Here is a 22,407-nt window from a genome sequence, read left to right as displayed (position 1 = left end):
GCCCTTGTCTAATCAACATTTCCAGGCTTTTTTTAAAGTTAAAATTTGCCTTCATTTCCCCCACCCAACAGCTAATCCCTCAGGTTGTTTTAGATCCTTTGTAGGTGCTTCCTCTCCCCACCTCTCACTTTTTATAGTCTAAACACACCAATCTTCGTAAGACTAAGAAATTTAAGTAAAAATACTCATAAAATTTTAAAAAAAACCTCATAAAATCAAATGTAAAATTCTCTAAAGACGTTTCCTACCTCTAAAGTGATTTCTTTGTTATCATTAGATGTTATTTTGTTTTAGTTGTAAAACTGAACTATTTAATGCCCTACAAAATCCCTTTGGCAACCTAAGATTGGAGAGGTGGGAGATCCTTCATATAGAGAGAACTAGCTTTGTTATTAAAACTGTAAAAGTCATTTACTTGAGTAAAATGTAAATAACTAAGCCTTTTAGATTAATGAACTCTAAAGGCCTTACAAATATCTTTTCCAAAATGACAATAAAGTAATGGACTATGTACTACAGTAGGATTACTGCACTGATTTCCTCCCTAGTAATTAGTAGGACATCTGTTTTATGTTTCACTTCAGTACACACTTATTGAGTACTAGCAGTTGCTAAAGCATGTTTTAAATAAAACATTTAAGATTTCTTTTGCCTTGAGGTATGGACTCAGTAACTTTCTGTGTGTGGTTGGGGGGCCACTACCTTTTGAATATAATGTTATCAAAGCGATAGTATTTTCTTACCATGGTTATTACTATTTTTTTATCAACATGCAATATTAAATCTGATTTGCTTAAGGATCTTTTCATGTGGAAAATTCCTTTTTTTTTTTTAAGATTATTTCTTTATTTGAGAGCTAGACAGTGAAAGAGAGCATAAGCAGGGATAGGGGAGAAGGAGAAGCAGGCTCCCCATGAGCAGGGAGCCCTGCACTGGGGGCCACAGGATCATGACCTGAGCCTAAGGTAGATGCTTAACCGATGGAGCCACCTATGCATCCCATGTGAAACATTCTAGAGCTTTAGATAAGATGTCTGACATTGCTCTCCTATTCTCAATACATTTTTTGTATGTAATCATTTAAAGTCATTTTTAAACCACTATCACCTTGGGGGGGGGGGAAAGGTACCACCTTGCCTCCTGAAGGAAATTTAGCTACCACTTTTTAAATGTTTCATTCAAGAATTATAAGGAAAGTTCTTAAAACACTAGACCTCTTCGTTGGAGACATGATACCAAAGAGAGAATATTGGTTCATATCTACATATTTATGAATAGTGTGAAAATGGTGAATACAGACTTAATAGATTCTGATGTGGATATATTAATACTTCAGAGGCTTGAAAGAGATGAATTCACAGTAAATAAATGTGAATATACAACAGCAGATACATATGTACAGAATTCTTTATTTCAAGGGTGGCACAAATAGAACTTTTGAATAAATGAATGAATTTGTACAAATAGAACTTGTGAACAACTAAGATATTTGGAGCCAGTCATAACTTAGCAATTAAAATCCTTGATGATCCTGTGAGAAACAGACTACTCTTTCCACTTTTTTCTGCCATCACTTACTGGGCCTCTTCTCAGCTCTATATTTCTTTAAGAGGAAGAGACTGACCTACTTTATACACTGAGTTATAACTGTTTGAGTCATTAATGTGCCCAGATGTACTCAATTCTCCTGGGCATGGAATATCCAAAAATGATTGGCAGTGACTTCCCATGTGTTGTTAATTTTGCCAGCAAGAAATAAAAGCAAATGGCAATATAACTTATTACTTTGATTCAGAAAAGTGAAAAGTATTTTCCTTCAAAGGCCTAAATTCATAAGCATACAAGAAGGTAAATTCATAAGGGTACAAGAAGTGACAGGTTTTCTTCCCATGTGTCAGTTTGGATTGGTTGGTAATAGCTGGTGTGTTGAGAAGTGCTTTGGTAAGTGCTAAGGCTTTGTGAGCCCAACTTTGATCTCACAAGGAAAAATTAATAATTCCGCATTAGCAATAAAGAAGGAAATTGCAGATTGTATATGAAATATTTCCCATTTCTGCCCTGATCTTAATTCTTTTTATGTTTTACATGAAGAAACTAAAAATCAGAGAAGTTTGTGATTTTTCTTTAGGTTTTCAGTTTTGGCACATCTACGGCCATATTTCAGTTAAAAGATTCTTTATATTAATGTAGGATATAACCTTCCTCTTTGATTAAGGATCACAAAGCCTCATGAGTTAAAAAAAAAAAAGACAATGAAAGGCACAAAGAATAAATAGTAACAATTATTTTGCAATGCTTGTTTTCAGATAAAAAAGCTAAATAATTGTATTTGATATTTTCAACAGTGTATATGTATACATTTGCAATTATAGCAAATATCTACATTACAAAACTTTAAAGAGAAATACAGTAGGAGGAGAATGGAAGAGTACGTATGTAGAGACATTGGAAACAGGAAGAAGGTTGAGGAGAAGCAAGAAAACTGAGGAAAGAAGGATCTGACATGAGGGGAAAATACGAATAAAATATTTAGAGTCTTTCTTGATTTTCATACATTAATATTTTTCTCCTTTTGTTAGTGCCTTCTAGAATAACTGCTTTTTCATCTTTAAGGTTCTTCTCTCACTGGGATATGCTGATGCAACGTCTCAGTCCTCTCATGAGTATCGCTGGCTCTTAGTAGTCCAGATGGAATCCTCTAAGGATTAGGATAGTCCTTGTTATTAATAATCTCCTCCTCTAGTATTTCATCAAAGGTTGTTTATTTTTCTCCTACAAAGTCAAGACTAATGCTTCAAGCATCACATCAAATCTCTGGTAAAAACATTACTTAACAATGTAAGATCTATACTTTGTCTTCCATTCCCAGTACAAAATTTTTTTCCCTAATTACTTTTTATTAGTTTTGCTTTTCATTTGCTCACTAATGTAAAACCTACAGAGGGCCCAAATACAAAGATGACAGAATAAATGTTTTAAATTTGTTCTTCTCAGATTTATTCTTAGCTCTTATCTATATCTTTGTACCTTCAATTAAAGATTTGTACCAGGTAATTATAATTTTAAAATAATACATAAAGACTTTAGAAATAATGGGAAGGGACTTGTAGTCATTCCTCTAAGCTGTAGTTTCAACTCTGCTAAAAATTTTATCATCCTTTTCTAAGGGAGCATCTTCAGAATGGGAAGATAAGGGGGTATAGCTCAGTGGTAGAGCATTTGACTGCAGATTGGGAAGATACTTCTACAGTGTAGCCTTTTCTACAGGATATTGTACCTTACTACATAGTGATCAGTTCCTTTTATGTTTATTTTTTTAAGATTCTATTTATTTATTTGAGAGAGAGCACAAGTAGAGTAGAGGGGTAGAGGGAGAGGAAGAAGTCGACTCCCCGCCAGGCAGGGAGCCTTATGCTGGGCTCCATTCCAGGACCCTGGGATCATGACCTGAGCCAAAGGCAGACACTTAACCCACTGGGTTACCCAGGTGCCCCCACCAGTTTCTGTTTTAAATCTACTAACACTTTTTGGTGGGTAGGAAGATAGATGGGAAAAAGAAATGGTAGGAGTAATCATTCTGTTCTTATTACATCACACTGATTTCCTTAGATTAACTATAGAATATTATTTTTACAACTTAGAAAAAGTTTTCCTCCAAAAATATTTAACACTTTTGGACTTTTATTCTCATTAGATTTGAAAATCTATTCCAAAATGAAAAACATTAATATCTTTTGAATATATTTTAGAATTTTGTCTTAGTTTATTTAAAATGTGGAACAACTTTGATTTACATATTTCTTGGGGAGAGAGAAGTAAACTTTTGTTATTACTTTCGTACAAAATACTGAATTTACCTCTGCATGTTGAATGTGCAACAAATAAGATATTACTAAAATTTCCATTTGAACATAAAATATTTCTACTAATACTTCTACAGCAGTGCTGAGAGCATTTGGCACCCATGGAAATGGTTTTCTTTTTAATTAGCCATGGGGTTATGTGGGAAGGGTACAAATTTTTTAATTATAGGTAGCCTTAATTAAGACATAATATTGTATTTATGGAAGTGGGATGAGTTGTCTTCATTTTCTGCTAGCTTTTTAAATTTTAAAATATAGTTAACTTCTGCAAGTTTTTTTTAAAACACTTTCAAAATTAAAATTACCGTATTAGCTTAAAGTAAGATAGAATGTTACTTAGTGCAAAAGCTAGTAGACCATTAGAAAGGACTGGATGAGGAAGTAAGGTTCGTTGAATCTTTAGTAACTTGATTACGTTGTGATTCACACTTTCTCTACAACCAACGCATAAATGTATGTTTCAGAGTTTTCTCTTGAATTACTTATTTTACCAAATTAGAATTTGCTCTTCTGTATGTTGAGGTTTATTTCATTTTAAATGTCCATTTAAGAATACTCTGGGGGGAAAAATGAATATTTTGCAACGCATTTTTACTTTGCATTTTTCCACCTTCATATTTCTTCAGGAGTTGATCCCCCTCATATTGTGTACAGCATGCCTGCATCCTGAGCCTAAAGAAAGAGACCAGCTTCTCCATATACTTTTCAATTTGATCAAGAGGCCAGATGATGAGCAAAGGTAGGTATGACTACTTCTTTGGGAAACACATATAATGTTGATTTATTAATTTTACTCATTTGGCATCAATGATTAGCATTTTAATCTAAGTGCCTTCTTTCTGTTCCAGTATTTATTTTAATAAGCAGAGGAAACATTGGCCCCATTCACAGAGTTCTGCTGTGTTTCTTTTTTTTTTTTTTTTTTTTTTTTAGTGTTTCCATTCTTATTATTCCAGTTACTCGTGTTGGATTTGTACAGTTTTGTATTAGTTACCTTTAGACTTCTGATTCAGATATCTCTCCACCTTCGTCTTTCACTTTTGATTTCAAAGAACTGCTTAATATTCCCCCTTTTCCCACAGATGAACTAGATATATCATGACTTCTTAACTAGATATATCATGACTTCTCTACAGAAGTTAAATATTTAATATATGAATTTCTGCATCACTGGGCTATTTTTAAACCAGTTAACTGTGTGGCTACAGGAAGACAGTATTTTATTTTGTTAGTTGTGACTCAAATCTCAATTATTGATACCTGAGTGAAGAAATGAGTTATATCTGAGAGTAGTGAAGGTACACACATCAGGGTGACTTTCCAGAAGAATGGTAATAGGTTTTGGTCAAGCAACAATGATGTTTACCACAGAGAATAAACCTTTAAATAAAAGTGAGGGGCACCTGGGTGGCTCAGTGGATTAAGCTGCTGCCTTCGGCTCAGGTCATGATCCCAGGGTCCTGGGATCGAGCCCCGCATCTGCCTCAGCATCCCTGCTGAGCAAGGAACCTGCTTCCCCCTTTCTCTCTGCCTGACTCTCTGCCTACTTGTGATCTCTCTCTCTCTCTGTCAAGTAAATAAATAAATAAATAAAAGTGAAACTTTTAAGTGAAGCCATGCAAATGTGAACATGAACAAAACATCCTGGGTTAAATAAGCAATGGATGGGTAAAATTGGGCAGTTGAAATGTTTTTCTGTGTTACAATTTTCTATTTTAATGAATACTTTTGAAAAACAGTAGTACCTTATGATTAGGTAACTTTATGTATTCAGTATTCATTTCACTGATTGTCAACATTTTTACCTCATCTGAAAATGTTGGAAAATCTTAAGAGTGAACCATAGAACAAGTAAAGCTCAAAATTTTAAATACAAATTATCTCTCAACTCTGAGAATAAAAACAGTCATACAGACTTTAAAACCTTATGAGTGTATATCTCTTTCCCCTTCTTACCAAAATATACCTGGGCAAGCAGAGAAACACGTCCTTTCAGGATCCAGTCAAGATGAATCTGCACCAGCACCTCACAGGCTGGTCAAATTGAAAGAAAGCAAATTAAATCACTATTCATTGCAAACTGAAAATTTTCTGGAACAGTTTGATGGTGCTGTTTAGGAAAATTAATATTCTATTTTCGCGTTGAAAAATACTATTCCCAGACTATTAACTCTAGGAAACAAACTGAGGGTTGCTGGGTGGCCGGAGTGGAGGGATGGTATTTAAGTGGGTGATGGGCATTAAGGGCACGTGATTTAATGAGCACTGGGTTTAATATGCAACTGATGAATAACTAAAGGACATCTGAAACTAATGATATGCTATATGTTAATTAATTGAATTTAAGTAAAGTCAGATAAAAATACTATTCCCTATCTTCATGACTTAACTAATAACTAAATGCCATTATTACATTGTTATTTTTAAATTTACAAGGCAAGGGGCACCTGGGTGGCTCAGTGGGTTAAAGCCTCTGCCTTCAGCTCAGGTCACGATCTCGGGATGCTGGGATCAAGTCCCGCATCGGGCTCTCTGCTCGGCAGGGATCCTGCTTCCCCCTCTCTCTCTGCCTGCCTCTCTGCCTACTTGTGATCTCTGTCTGTCAAGTAAATAAATAAAATCTTTACAAAAAAAAAAAAAAAAAATTTACAAGGCAAAAGCCTCGAGATCTCTAGCCCGTTTTCATAGACTCCACATGTGAAGCTAATAGCTGCCACCTGGTGGCCAAAAGTACCCATTAGCCTTACTTCAGGTTTGGACTTTTTATTCTCTTTAGATTTGAAGATCTATTCCAACATGAAAAACATTAATATCTTTTGAATATATTTTAGAATTTTGTCTTCGTTTATTTAAAATGTGAAACAGCTTTGGTTTGCATGTTTCTTTGAAAGGGAGAAATAAACTTTTGTTATTACTTTACTTCAAAATAATGAATTTACCTGATATGACAGGAATTCAGCACTCATGTTCACATTTAAATTTTTTACCTTTCAGATACACAAGTACTTATTAAAATATACCTATCAGTTGACTCACTGTGTATATAATTAACAAAGTGTAATATATTTACCATATAATTAATTGTTACTTTTCCTTACTTAATAAACCTCAGGCTTCTTCGATTATATCCTAAGAAAAACTTAATATTATGCTTAGTATTGGTGCTTTTTGCCTATTCTTTGCTAACAACTGTAATTGACACCATATTTCTACCTGCATCAAATACTAGTAAAACGGTCCCTGTCCTGTGATTTTTCTACAAGTGGGAATATTAATTTTTTTTAAAGATTTATTTGTTTATTTTAGAGAGAAAGAGAATGTGTGTGAGTGGGGGGCAGAGTAGGGAGAGGGAGAGAGAATCTCAAACAGGCTCCCTGCTGAGCATGGAGCTCCACACAGGTGCTCTTAGCACCCTGAGATCATGATCTGAGCGGAAGTCAGCAGTTGAATGCTTAACCCAACTGAGCCACCCAGGTGCCCCAAGTGAACATTAATTTTTACCATAACAGAAACCTGTTTCCAATGCCATTAATAATCTGTTAATAGGCCATCTGACCTCTTCTGTTTTCAACCTGTATTTCAAAATTGTCATACTTTTTAAAATTAACTCTTGTTGGCTAAGAAGTTTGTCTTGAGGGGCCTAAAATTTTTTCAACAAGTTTATACATCTTTAGTATGTAGGCAGTGGCTCATGATTAAAGTTATTTCACATGAAGTTTTCATACAAGTGTATACTTCTTGCAAATGTTGAAGTGCCTACATTTTACCTAAATTCATTTATTACACAAGTCCAGCATTTGTGGAACCAATGTATATGCTTTTTCACTATTATAAGATACTAGTGGGGAAAAAACAATGTTCAGATATTGGGAAATTTCCACTGGGGGACAGGCAGCTAAAATTCTGTTTGTATATCTTAGAATTTCTTTTCCCATTTTCTTTCTTTCTTTCTTTTTTTTTTTTGAAGATTTTATTTATTCATTTGACAGAGAGAGAGATCATAAGTAGACAGAGAGGCAGGCAGAGAGAGAGGGGGGAAGCAGGCACCCTGCTGAGCAGAGAGCCCGATGCGGGGCTGAGATCATGAGGCTGAGATCATGACCGAGCTGAAGGCAGAGGCTTAACCCACTGAGCCACCCAGGCGCCCCCCCCACCATTTTCTTTTATTCACTTTGTTTGCCTCTCCAAAGTAGAAGAAAATAGAAAAGCAAAGGGAAAGTTGAGAAATAGGCATAGAAAACAATAATATACATAAAAAGGGGAATCGGATAGATAAAAATACCAGATTGTGGTAAATGAGAATAAGGGGCAGCGTACAATGAAGATACACTGGTTCAATATTTTCCTCATTGTTGTCCAGATACTCTTTGTCTGACATTATTCTTCTAACCTGAGAGAAAATTTAAGGTCATTTTGCAGTTTAAGTTAAGTTGTCTTATTTTGAGAAGTAGCAATGGGCAGTGCCTGGGCTTAAAGTGCTGTTTCTATAATTAATATGAATTAAACATTCTAATTTGTTTTTCTTAGAAGCTGCCTACTTTAAAACATGTATTAAAAACATACTTTTTTTTCCCATGAGATTTTACTGTTTTGAACTAGATAAAAGAGGAAAAGTTTATAATTCTGCACTTTAAAGTCATTTAAAATGAACTTCATTCTGAAGAGTGAAAAATCATATTTAAAGCTTTATACTTTCTTAAGTTTCAAATCTGTCAATTCAAGTGAAGTTACTATATTTATATACTGATTCTGTAACAAATTACCCCAAAAGAAAGTGGTTTGAAAAAACATTTATTTTTATATTACAGTTTATGTGAGTCACTTAATCTGGGTCCTCTGCTTCAGGGTCTGTAAATAATGCTGTAATCAAGTGTTGGCTGAGGCTGTAGTCCTGTCAAGGCTCAATTTGAAAGGATTTGCTTCTGAGCTTACTCAAATAGTTGAATCATGGACAGGATTCAGTTTTTCCTGTGTCTGTGAAGAGGTCCTCAGTTTCTTAGCGGCTTTCAGCCAGTTCCTTAAGTTCCTTGCCACAGAGGCCTCACATACTTCATCAAAGCTTGCCAGCTGAGAAGGCAGTCGAGAGGGTCCCAAAGATGGACATCACAGACTTCTGTAACCTAATCTCAGAAGTGACATCCCATCACTTTGGCCATTATTCTATTCATTGAAAGCAAATCATTAAGTCCAGTCTACACTCAAGGATATGGAATGACCTAAGAGCCTGAATGTCAGGAGATAGACAACATTGAGAGCCACGTCAGAAGCTGCCTACCCCATTTATCTTTTGTATAAAATTCCAATTTAAGGGGCGCCTGGGTGGCTCAGTGGGTTAAAGCCTCTGCCTTCGGCTCAGGTCATGATCTCAGGGTCCTGGGATCGAGCCCTACATCGGGCTCTCTGCTCTGCAGGGAGCCTGCTTCCCCCTCTCTCTCTGCCTGCCTCTCTGCCTACTTGTGATCTCTGTCTGTCAAATAAATTAAAAAAAAAAAAAAAAGAATATAATCCTTTAAAAAAAAATTCCAATTTAAGAAATATCATTTTTAGATTATAATTATAGAAACATTGGGGAAATAATGACTGGCTGTTTTAGTGTCTAGAAACTGAAATTCAGTAGAAGCTGAAGTATTAGACATAGTATCTCAGAATGCATGTATGGGAAGTTAATTTAGGAGGTATGAGATTAAGCTTCACACCAACAGAGAATTCTTTCAGTGTCTCACAAATGGTGCTGTCACTGCTGGAGGAAGGAATCTTAACTAACTCATTTTCTTGGTGGCAGCCTAGTCCATTGTTGGAAAAGTCCAGTTTGATTGTACAAAAATGTTGTATGTTATGTGAATTACAGAGCTGGCTCTTTTTAACCCTTAGCATTGTGCTTTCTCATGCAATTATAAACGTTTATTAATTTATGTTATTTTTCAGGCAGATGATACTGACGGGTTGTGTGGCATTTGCACGTCATGTTGGACCAACACGTGTAGAGGCTGAACTTTTACCACAGTGTTGGGAACAGGTAAATAACTGTATTGAGTTTTCCCCTCACTATTATATTCTAACCTGTTATAAGTGTTCTTATTTTCTCTTTTAAATGCCAATAGGAAATATGTGGAATCTAAATTATGCTACTGTATCTGTAGTCCAGCACAGTAATTTCATAGCACTTAAGAATGCTCTGGGATGCTTTGCTTTCTTCAGTCTTCCAGCAAATAGTTAAGAAACATTAGTACTGCTGCAGTCATTACATACAGTAATGAACAAAATACAGATAGTACTGAACAAAAGACAAAGACCTTTTAGTGGGGAGATAAGAGTAAACAAATAAATGGTATGTCTTATATTATAAATTATGAACAAAAATAAAGCAGAATAAGGGTTAGAGAGTGATGGAGAATGCTCTTTTAGAAAGGGTGGTTAGAGCAGGAATCTGAGAAAGGAATGATTAGGTAAAGATCTGAATGAAGTGAGTCAGTATAAATACAAAAGCTCTGAGGTGGGTTCAAGGGATAGTGAGGCCATGCGTGTTTTCATGTGTGTGGGGGGGGGTGGGAGAAATAACATATGTATAATACATTTGTATATATTGCAAATAAATGCAGAATATAAAGTATAAACTGTTGATATGGGAGGTTTTTGTATTTATAATCCAGCTCACCCATTTACTCACAATACTTTTGGTTTTATATTGAATTTTAATATTCCAGTCCTGTGGAGAACTGACAGTCATTGACTTTCTAGACTAGTGTTTAGGTCACTAAGTGGCTTACTTATCCATCTTTTAAAAAGTTGGATTTCTTTCTTATAAAGACAGATTTCATGGCCTTATTTATAAATAGCATAGTCATTTATTCTTATTACTGGTCCCTGGGATATCACTAAAGCATATGCCTCTTTAGAATTCTATTCCTAATTTCTTTGAGTATTCATTTTTTTTCTTTAAAATGTAGTGGAGTTTTATCTAGACTAAACATCTAAACTGAATGTTATATAAGGTCCTCTTGTCTCTGACAGTCTCCTTATGTCACCTGGATTATAGTGCATACTAATTTAGGGTGTGAGGCTCTAATCATTGAAAGCCAAACTTGGGAACAGCATATACAATTTTAAATTTACAAATCTGTACAGTTATTCATAGGTACATACAATTACTAATCATTTTTTCTATTTCTTTTTTTTTGTTGTTAAGCACTATTGAAATAGATATTATATGCCCATTTAAAGTGTACAATTTAGTGCTTTTTAGTATATCCACAGAGTTATACAACCATCACCACAATCAGTTTCTTTTTAAGATTTTACTTATTATTTTAGATAGAGAGCTTGTCAGAAAGATAGCATAAGCAAGGGAGGACAGAGGGAGATACAGGCTCCTGCTGAGCAGGGAGCCCGATGCGGGGCTTGATCCCAGGACCCCAGGATCATGACCTGAGCTGAAGGCAGCTGCTTAACCAACTGCACCACATAGGTGCTCCCACCACAATCAATTTTAAAACAGTTTTATTACCCCAAAAAGAAACTCCAAATACCTTTGAACTTAGTTCTCTTAGTTCAAGTTTGTTTTGGCTATTCCGGGTCCCTTGAATTTCCATGTAAATTTTAGGATGAACTTACCAATTTCTGCAAATAAGGCATCTGGAATTTTCATAAGGATTGCATTTTATCTATAGATCAGTGTGGAGAATATCTCACCATCCTAACAATAATGAACCATCTAACCCATGAATTTAGGATGTCTTTCCATCTATTTAGGTCTTTTCAATTTTCTTTCAAAAATGTTTTGTTGCTTTCAGAATATAATTTTTGTACTTTTTTTGTTTAATTTATTCCTAAATATTTTATTCTTTTTGATACTATTGTAAACAGAATTTTCTTAATTTTATTTTCTATTTGTTACAGTATAGAGAGATACAGTTGATTTTTGTATGTACATTTAATTTTAAGACTCATCGAGCTAGACTAAAGAAAAGCAAAATGAAAGTTTACATATAACATACTTTGACATTCAAACCATTCTGCTTTGAAGTTACTATTTCTGGAAAATTTATTTTACATATATTAGTTATAAACATCTTTACCACCATCTCTTCTATTACTTGAATAAACATGGATATCGGGGATCTGTCTAGCCGACTACCTCCTGTTTGTTGCCCAGTAGATTGCTATGTAATTTCTTTTCTTAATTTTAGGCATCCAATACATTAATGAATTATGTCACCTTTTCATATGGGAATATGAGAACAGATATACTTCTTTTCCAGTCAAGGAAAGATTTATATTCTATGAAGAAGACATATGGGAACAAAACCCAGTATGTGTCATTTTTTTTTTGTTATTTTTTGTAATGGTTCAGTGTAGCCATCAGAGCAGCAAAACCCTATCATCTTGCATATACAAACAGGAATGGATTGAAGTCTGCTTACCTTAAAAACAAAATCATATCACTAGTCAAGGGCTCTGGTTAAATCATTGATTAACTTACTTCCTAATCCCTTAGTTAAAAAAGAGAACTGATGAGTCATTCCTGGCACATATTATAAGCCATATCTATAATATCCAGAAGCTGAGTTTTTCAAATTTAAAAATAAACTAATGTTGCTAGGGATGGAGAAAGGTGCTTCTGACATCTTAAGGAAAACCTAGTTGTAGGTAAGCCCACTACCTCTCGACACCATGCCACGTTTTCATCTTTGCTTTATCCTTTTTTCTTTAACAGATAACCCTTGTGACCTCATTTTTAAGGCTCTCTCTCATTCCCTTATTCCTGATCCAGTTATAGGCACACAGGGATTCCCAGAAGTGGGGGAAAAAAAAAAAAAGGTGCTTTATTGCATTCTTAACAGGATTTATTGTGAGAAGTAATTCCCTGTTGGAGGAAAGGAGATTATGTTGTTCGTGCTTGATTTGTGTATTTTTTATTCTAGATTAACCACAAATACCCAGAAAGACGACTACTCGTGGCAGAATCCTGTGGCGCGTTGGCACCTTATCTTCCTGTAAGAATTGTCATTGTTTTCTTTAAAACTTTTTTTCCTTTTAATAATAGAGAAAACTTTTTTCAAGTGACTTATATATTTTAATTCAAATTCTGCCAGGGCATGCTATCCTAATAAAGGAAGAAGATAAGCCAAAAAGATAAGGCTCATGTTGATATAATGTGGCTTTGCAGACAGGTATATTAACTATTTTGCATGAGTCTTAAATATATTAACTTATCAGCAGTTCTCAAAGTTTGTGATTCGAGGACCCTGGGAGGTTCTTTGAGATACTTTCAAAGAGGTACATGAGTTGAAAATTACTTTCATAACATTAAAATATTTTTCATCTTTTTCTCTGTGTTTACATTTACATGATTGGGCAAAAGCTCTAATGGGCAACAGTGCCTGTGCATTAGCACTGATCCAGGCAGTGACCCCCAAATATACTGATAATGATGTATGCTTCACTGCCATGCACTCAGAAGAAGCCAGTTTCACTTAAAAACAACCTTGATGAATCAATAAAATTATTAATTCTACTAAATTTTGACCCTTGAGTATGTGTCTTTTTAATATTTTGTGTGACAGAATGGAGAATACTAATAACAATCCCTTTTGCTAAATCCTGAGGTATAACGGCGATTTAAGGAAAAGCATTTCAAATAGGCTCGAGTTGTGATTTGAACTAGTTGCCTTTTTTTATGAGATGCTGATTTTACTTGACCAACCACTAACACACAAGCTCTGGTATTTAGCAGACTTTTTTATGGAAATGAGTGAAGTGAGCCTATCACTTTATGGAAAAAAAAGTAGATGGTATTTATTGCCAATAATAAAATTGCAACTTTAAGTGAGAACAAGAATTTTGGAAAATTTATTATCTGCCACCATGGGCTTCACAGCTTCTAAGTATATAAATACATTTCTGAGATCACTGGTGATATTAACAAATGTGATTTTTTGAGATTATAATAAAACGTGTCAGTATTAAAGAGCATCTGAGTGAGTGTGGTACAATGTTTCCCAAATGACCAATGCATACTGCTCAAAATCACACATGGGTAAAAAGAGGGGCAAACTCCAAGATAGACTAGTGGAATTTTTTTTTAAGATTTCATTTATTTATTTCACAGAGAGCAGGGGACAAGCAGAGGGTGCACAGGCAGAGGAAGAGGGAGAAGCAGACTCCCTGCTGAGCAGGGAGCCCAGTGTGAGGCTGGAGCCCATGGAGTTCAATCCTAGGACCCTGAGATCATGACCTGAGCCGAAGGCAGACGCTTAACAGACTGAGCCACCCAGGTGCCCCAACTAGTGGAATTTAATACGCCAGAATTTAGAGTTTATTAGCAAGGAAAAACATCATGGTTTCAGATTCTATATTGCATCTAACCTTTAAGAAACTACCACTTTTCCAGTTTTAGTGTAGAATTAAAATATATGTTCTTATCAGGAAAGGCTATTAAAATGCTCCCTTTTTCAATTACATGTCTTTGTGGGGCCAGATTTTCTTAAAAACTTCAGCTGAAGCTATGTATCATATCAGTGGAATGCAGAGCAAGGAATCTACCTGTCTTCTTTTAAGTCAGACATTAAAGTGATTTGCAGCAAAATATAAAGCACCATTCTCACCAATTTTTTTGTCTTATAAAGTTATTTTCAAAGATCTTTTATTTATTTGACAGACAGAGATCACAAGTAGGCAGAGAGGCAGGCAGAGTGGGGGGAAAGGCAGGCTCCCCGCTGAGCAGAGAACCTGACTCGGGGCTCGATTCCAGGACCCAGGGATCATGACCTGAGCCGAAGGCAGAGGGTTTAACTCACTGAGCCACTCAGATGCCCCATATAAAGTTATTTTCATTAAAATGTTTACATGTTGCTAACCTTAAAAGATTTTACTGTTGTTTTTAAATTTCTTAGTGTAATTTCTAATACGATAAATGTCGGTAGATATTACCTACCCAAATAAAAGCAGTTTGCAGTGCTCATTAATTTTTAAATGACTAAAGGAATCCTTCCACCAAAAAGATGGCTCTTTTAGATATCTTCCCATAGGTCCAGGGCTTAGAGTAGGTAGAGGAATGAAGTGACATCACCGTTATTTTAATTTTAACAACTGTAGTTTAAAGGAGAACTTGACAAACTACAGTCTGGAGACCAAATCTAGTCCGTAGCCTGTTTTTGTAAATAAAATTTTATCAGAACACATACCCATTTGTTTATGTATTGTCTATGTCTGCTTTCACACTGTAACAGCAGAGTTGAGTAGTAGCAACAGAGACCTCACAGCCCCAAAGCCAAAAGCATGTACCATCTGGCCTTTACAGAGTTTGTTGGCCCTTGCCTTAAATGGTCAGTTTTGTAAGATTGTTCTTAAAAATGATATAAAAAATGGAATTGTATGATAATGCATGAGCCATTTATGTCACACTTACTGTTAACCTCATATTCTTTGGTGAAGAGTGAGAAACCAAGATGACTTTGTTGTCTTTTTTTAAAGTAAAATTTCTTTTTTTTTTAATTCAGAAAAATATAGAGAAGAAAAGACTAGTCCATAGTTTCACTTCCAGTAATATTTCTTTTTATTTTATTAAAAATAAGTTTTCATATGGTATAGAGAAGAACAAAATGAAAATCAAAGACTTTGCTTCTGTGTCCTACCTAGTCATTCTCTCCAAAGATATTCATCTACTGTTAATAGTTTTTAATCAGTTCTTGGAGAAAATAAAAATTTATGCATATTCCAGTTTGCATTTTTATATTTGAGTTTTTCTTACCCAAAATTAATCATACTACATATAATAATATTCTGTATCCCTGACGGTAGACACTATGGGTAGGTTCTTGTACAGGTAACTTGTATTTTTAAATTTCTCATTCTGTCAATACTTCCACATTTTGCTTCTTTCAGCATTTGCATTCTTTTATTTTGACAGTGTTAAATTGGCTCCAACCCAGACTGCACAGATTTATACTCCTATCATCAATTCACTGGAGTTCCTATTTTCACATACCTTCTGCAGGAACTGGACATGATGAAATCTTTTTTAATATTTTCCCATCTCATAGGAGAAAACTGGTATCTTGGTGTTGTGATAAATCATGTAGATAGATATACATGAGTCAGTTTTGAGCATCCTTTTATTTACTGTTCCAAGCAGAGATGAACATCACATGCACGAAGGGGATAAATAAGCTGTTCTACGCTGCCCCAGATATTAGAATGTTAAGCAGTTTTAGTAATAGACTTAATGTTTCCTCTATGGATCTTCCTTTGCCTTATATCCCACCACAGTTGCTAACAGTAAAATCTCAGCATGGTCATAGCTTAAATGGAGTAATGCCTCCTGACTTGTCCTGTGGGTTCGCTATGGCATACTGAAGCTAACTGCCGCACTTGACCTCAGCCCAGACCAATGTGAAGAAAATACCCAGCTGAAGTTCACTTATCTCCATCCTGCTGCCAAGGCTGATACCAATCCAGAAGCCCTTTTAAGATCTCCAAGATAGTTTTTGGGCAGTTTTTATCCTAAAGGATAAGTAAATAAGGCTGTACTAAAATACATACTCACCAAGCTAAATGTGACCAAAATTTGGTAAAATTATATATATTTTAGTTTCTAGGAAGTCAAACCAAAAACTAGATCATTTAGGGGCACCTGGGTGGCTTAGTGGGTTAAAGCCTCTGCCTCCGGCTCAGGTCATGATCTCAGGGTCCTGGGATCGAGCCCCGCATCGGGATCTCTGCTGAGCAGGGTGCCTCCTCCCCTTCTCTCTCTGCCTGCCTCTCTGCCTACTTGTGATCTCTGTCTGTCAAATAAATAAATAAAATCTTAAAAAAAAAAATAGGTCATTTAAAGATGACTGTTAGACCTTGCTCTGCATACTAAAATTACACTGTAAATTTATGAAAATGGTCACATCCTCTATCTTTATTGTATTCTAACCATTAGATGGGAAAAGGACCTAAACAAGTTTAGATTTGAAGAATTTTATAAACTGATCAAATTATAATAATGGTCCAGAGAAAGGAAGTAAGGGCAAAAATTTATGTAATGATAGCTCTTTATTTTATCTTCAGCCATTAATTAGTCTAAAACATTCGTTGGTGTTTTGTTTTTTTTTAATTTTATTTCTTTTCAGTGTTCCAGAATTCACTGGGCTAAAACATTCTTTAACAAACAAAAGAAAAAATTGTGTGAAATTAAGATACAACAGTGATTGACATTATATTAAAGAGTAGCATCTGAGATTAGCAATGCAGTTCCCTTTGAAGTATTTTTAAAGTTTGCTCTCATATTTTATCATCTTGTTTTTTTCTTAGTTCTTCAAAATTAGGAACACCAGGATTTTAGAATGTTTCCACACTCCTACCCAAGACAAATGTTTTTGATTAACGGAGAGATATTTGTAATCTCTCCTGTTACTAAAACTCTGAAAGCTCCTCTCTGAGTTAAAGACAGGTATTAATAGAGGAGTCATTTTCCATTTAATGCAGCGTTGACTTTGTTCATTTGCCAAAAGTGCCTGCTACTGTGTGCTGTAGGATTTGAAGGATTTGCACATATTTAGTAGATAGAAAAACATGTTGGAAGATGATACCAAATTCAAGGTAGATGTTATCTTTAGGGAGGATGGAGGAAGAGGGAGAGGGTGAAGAGAATCAGAAAAGCTGTATCTGTAATGTCTTAGGTCTTTGGAAAATGAAGACAAAAAAAACAGCAAAATGTAAATGTATTTAATCTGGGTGTAGAATATGTGGATGTCCATCTTATTTTTTCTTTGCTTTTCTCCTGCTAGCATAGAATAAATAGTAAAAACATGTTTTTGTTTACTTTCAGAAAGAAATACGTAGCTCCTTGGTTCTCTCAATGTTGCAACAAATGTTAATGGAAGATAAGGCAGATTTAGTAAGAGAAGCTGTGATCAAAAGCCTCGGTATCATTATGGGATACATTGATGATCCAGACAAATATCAACAGGTATGTTTTTCAGAATGAACCCCATTTATTCCATTATGAAATTCCAAATAAGTTAATATTCCAAATCTGATTCAGCTACCCAGGAATACGCAGTAGGAATGGCAGGTATGTTGGCTTATGGCTGCCTTGTTTTACTTCTTCAGTTCAGAAGAAAGAGTGCTAGGATTCATTTACAATCTCCACCATAGTTTTGTGGCAGAAAATTGGCAACATGCGTGCCATGTTTACCACCTTTTCTCTTTGGTTTCCGCATCAATGGATACGTGACATTTTCTTTCAAGAAAATGGGAATGATAGGATTACGGATGGCTTGCTTTCTTGCTTAAATGTTTTCTAAATGTACTGCAGTGTATACTTACTCCTTTTTTATTGAGGGGCTTTTTTTCTGGAAGTTTATTCTTTTAAAAATCTAAATTTTACCGGTTTCTTTTTGGCAGGGTTTTGAATTGTTGTTGTCAGCCTTGGGTGATCCCTCAGAAAGAGTAGTTAGTGCAACACATCAAGTATTTTTACCAGCCTACGCTGCCTGGACTACAGAACTTGGAAATTTACAGTCTCATCTTATACCTACATTGCTGAACAAGATAGAAAAACTTCTCAGGGTAAATGCTTTCTTTATGTATACAGTTTATAGAAATTAAAAGGTGTGTTCTAAATCATCTTGAAAGAAGCAAAGGCAGAAAATACCACTTGGCTGAACATTCTAATAATTTACCACTTAAAGATTTTTACTGGAGTGGAGCCAAGAGAGATTGGAGGAAGTTCTGCTTTGCGAAAGCCAGATGAAAAAGGAAATGAAGTAGCACCTTTGTGGAACTCACTTGTACATTATTGAGAAAGCTACCTCTGCCTTGTCTCTTCTGAAGATTTAAAGATTTTGGGTAACGTGTCTGCTCCAGTTCCCGGAATGCAGAGCTGACTCAAATACTAGTCTCCAAAACTTTCTTACACGATGTCAAATGCTTTAACTGTGTTTCCCTCACCGCAGTAGTTCATTACGAACTTTTTTTAACCGAGTAAAAGAAAGGAAGAAAAGTTGAAAAGAAGATAGTAACTTCTTGATTTAATTTTTATACTAAAGGTCCCTTTTAGGGTCTAGAAGAAAAACTAACGTTTTTTTAATGGCTCTTATGTGCATTAGAGTGAATACCTTATAAATAAAACATTATTATTTCATTCTTACAACTCTTTGAATTGTATTTTGGTTTTGGTGTGGAAACTGAGCATTTAGGGAACCTGCCCAAGGTCTTGTAGCCGTCAAATGACAGGTTTGGGTCACTGATACCAAACTCTTACCGTTCTACCCCCAGATTTTAAAGAATCTATAAGGCTCTTGCCTCGTAACTACTCTGTAGACAGTCTTATAAGTATCCACACGTATTTATTTAATTTTAAAAATTGAGCTGTTTTTTCTGTAAATTTAAAAATGGGTATTAAAAAACTATGGATAACTAGGCTGAAGTACATCTTTTTGTGAAACCTAGGAAATTTTTTAAAGCACTTTTTTTAATGTTTGCATTCCTTGTACCTGAAAATTATCCATACCTTTGTTTTTCTTGTTCCATTTCGTAACATGGTTAATTCCATTTTGCTGTTAAACATATATATAGTATTCAGCATAGGTAATTCTTTCATGAAGAGATTAACTAATTTAGAAGTTGATGGTATGTAACTCATGTGTCTGGTATTTCTGACACAGTTGTTATTTTACAGCATAGTAATGACATCTCAAGTGGATTTGAATAGCAGTAAACACTTTTGTCTCTAATGATTCTATTTTCTACTTTAACATTTGGTTTCTGTGCTCCATACCGATTCTTTTACTCTTTTTTTCTTTCTGTTTTCTCTTTCTTTTGTTTCCTTTTGAAATTTTTTCTCCTACATTTCATCTGTGCTTTGAATTATTTTAAAATGCTTTCAGTGCCTGCAAATATAGATGACACCAAATCTGTAAAAGATCGCAAGTCGAAGGAAAGTAGCAAGCACTGCTGCTGGTTTAACCGTTGAACATTTAAAATGATTCATGTGGCTCACTTTAATTTCTTTATCCCAACTTATAAAATTTCAAAGGATAAGATCCTCTTAAAAGAAAAAAAACACTATAAAAGAAGTTTCATACAAATGGAAATGACTGATGTCCACCTTAGTAGTTTTCCATATAAAAAATTATATTACTTTTATAGTGCCTTAGTGCTTCTTCACATTTTCATGAACTTAGAAAAATTAAGAGAAAAAAAAAGAAATTAAGAAAAGATTCATGGACATCTCCGTTAGGTGCTATGTTATGAGTCTACCATACAGATCTTTAAATGTTTTATTCATAGCCAGAGAAAGGAAGAGCATTATAAATACCTAATTTCAGAAAACTAAAACTAGCTTCCACCTCCTTATGTTTCAGGAAGGAGAGCACGGGCTGGATGAACATAAGCTCCACATGTATCTTTCTGCTTTGCAGTCCTTGATCCCATCTCTCTTTGCATTAGTGCTACAGAATGCACCTTTCTCCAGCAAAGCCAAGCTTCATGGTGAAGTGCCACAGATAGAAGGTACTGAACTTAAATTATGGAAGGAAGATGTAGAATATTAGCAACTTGGCTTCCCAAAGAATTGTTTTTATTTAAACTTCTAAAGATCACTTTTTATGACAGCATGATTATTATAATACGTGTGTGGAATCTCGTGGTCATAGATTATATGATAGCTAAGTTAAACTGTGCCTCCATCTTTTATGAAAAAGCCTCATGGTATTATTTTATAATATTTGTACTTTCATTCCAATCCTAATCTATAGTCTTTTTATAACCTTTTTTCCAGTGGCCGAAGTAAGTTTTCTTTCATTAATAGAGCTGAATCAGTGGAAAGATCACTGAACAGTTACTAGTGCCACTTTATGAAGCTTGTCATTTCCACTTTCTTTATATTTTTTTCTGCCCCGTCTATTTCATCTTACTTTCAGTAGGGGAAGGTAAATGTAATTACTCTTTTCTACTTGTCCTTGATAGAAATATAAGCATTTGTAGCAGACTTTTTTTTCTCCAAAGAAGGAATATATCTTAGTTTCAGAAATTGTGACATCGATAGCAAAAGCCAGTCTCCTCTCAGTGTCCACCTAACTAGTAAATGACCTTTGATCCATGGTACTTAGTAACCCTACTGCACCCAACCCCCAGGATAAAAAATGGCTATAGACCAGCTATTACTTTGTAGGAGATCCCTTTGCAACATCTTCAGATTTGTGAAATTGTCCATGTCTCTGACTGGCTTCTGATAAACAAAAGAATGATAACACTGAGAACATCAACAGACAATGTTTTTAAGAATTGCAGTTTTCATGTAAACTGTGGGCTACCTTTAATCTTTGGGATATGAAGCTGTGTCCCAAGAATACACGAATCATAGAATAAAAAATGGTATATATTGTTTGAATGTCTGTTTTACTGGAAAAATTGAGAATGGATGGAGTAGAGTTAATTTAACATTTCAAAATATTATTGAGGAGAAGGAAAACTCAGACTTTTAAGAAAGGCCTTCCTAAAGCATTCACAGCCATCTGCTTCGGGTTCTACCCCTTCCTGTATTAAGGTTCCTTGTCTGCCTACGGGCTTTCCTATTTCTAATTCCATCTTTCTCTTTCTGTCTTGCCATATTGGTTTGCTAGGGCTGCGATAACAAAATACCACAAACTGAAATTTATTGTCTTGCAGTTCTGAAGACTAGAGGTTTCAGATCAGTTTGTCAGCAGGGTTGGTTCCTTCTGACGGCTCTGAGGAAAAAGTTGGTCCATGCTTCTCTCCTTGCTTCTGATGGTTTGCTGGCAGTCTTGGTCATTCCTTTGCGTATAGATGCCATCACCCTGATCCCTGCCTTCATTTCCACATTCCATGCTTCCTCTGTGTGTGTCTGTCTCTATGTCCAAATATTCCCCTTTTATAAGATCAGTCATATTGGACTAAAGGCCCACCTGACTCCAGTATGACTTTTTCTTATCTAATTATATCTGCAACAACACCATTTCCAAATAAGGTCATATTCTGAGATTCTAGGGATTAGAACTTCATCATAGGAATTTTTAGGGCGGGGGGGAAATACATACATAGTTCAACCTATAACATTTGCTATCATCCTTTCCTTCATGTATTTAACATGAAGGAAATACAATTCAATGACTCTTGAATGTTACCTTTTGCCAGCCAGGTGCTGGAGAGTAGATGAAAATTGTCAAAACAAGTGCTTTAACATCCTGAACATATTTCTTCTATCTTTTATGTGAACTTTTCTTGTGTTTATGTCTTCAGACCAAAAATAATCTTTTCTTTTTAATCCACACAAATATTTTTCTTACTAATTTATTCTACAGCATTAGCTAATCTTTATGTCAGGCACTATTTTAAACACTTTGGATCATACATGAATAAAATAGACACAACTTTCTGCCATCTTTGAACTTATATTCTAGTGAGAGGAAAACGTATTAAAAAGTTGTAACAACTGTTAGGTTGCTGGATAATTGTGGTTATTTTATTGACAATAAAATGCTGGTATTTTGCCAGCCTATTAAAATGCCATTCTGGGGACCTTTCTATATTGTTA

At 35.0% G+C, this 22,407-nt stretch overlaps 1 protein-coding gene across 6 annotated transcripts in view; it reads left to right on the top strand.

The window, feature by feature from the left end:
- Nucleotides 1–22,407, top strand: part of RELCH (RAB11 binding and LisH domain, coiled-coil and HEAT repeat containing) — a 118,124-nt gene that overhangs the window by 54,652 nt on the left and 41,065 nt on the right. For all 6 annotated transcript variants that reach the window (XR_013967824.1, XM_080821046.1, XM_080821045.1 and 3 more), the window contains exons 11-16: nucleotides 4,490–4,602; nucleotides 9,789–9,879; nucleotides 12,785–12,856; nucleotides 17,677–17,817; nucleotides 18,255–18,419; nucleotides 20,216–20,363. Coding sequence is in view for 5 of the 6 variants with exons in the window: in XM_080821046.1 (XP_080677172.1) it covers nucleotides 4,490–4,602; nucleotides 9,789–9,879; nucleotides 12,785–12,856; nucleotides 17,677–17,817; nucleotides 18,255–18,419; nucleotides 20,216–20,363 (730 nt within the window). In the remaining variant the exon portion in view is untranslated. The remainder of the gene's footprint in view (nucleotides 1–4,489; nucleotides 4,603–9,788; nucleotides 9,880–12,784; nucleotides 12,857–17,676; nucleotides 17,818–18,254; nucleotides 18,420–20,215; nucleotides 20,364–22,407) is intronic.

Source organism: Martes martes (assembly GCF_963455335.1).
Source record: "Martes martes genome assembly, chromosome: 13".
In the NCBI taxonomy this organism is placed as follows: Eukaryota; Metazoa; Chordata; class Mammalia; order Carnivora; family Mustelidae; genus Martes; species Martes martes.
This window is presented reverse-complemented; position numbering and strand designations above follow the sequence as displayed.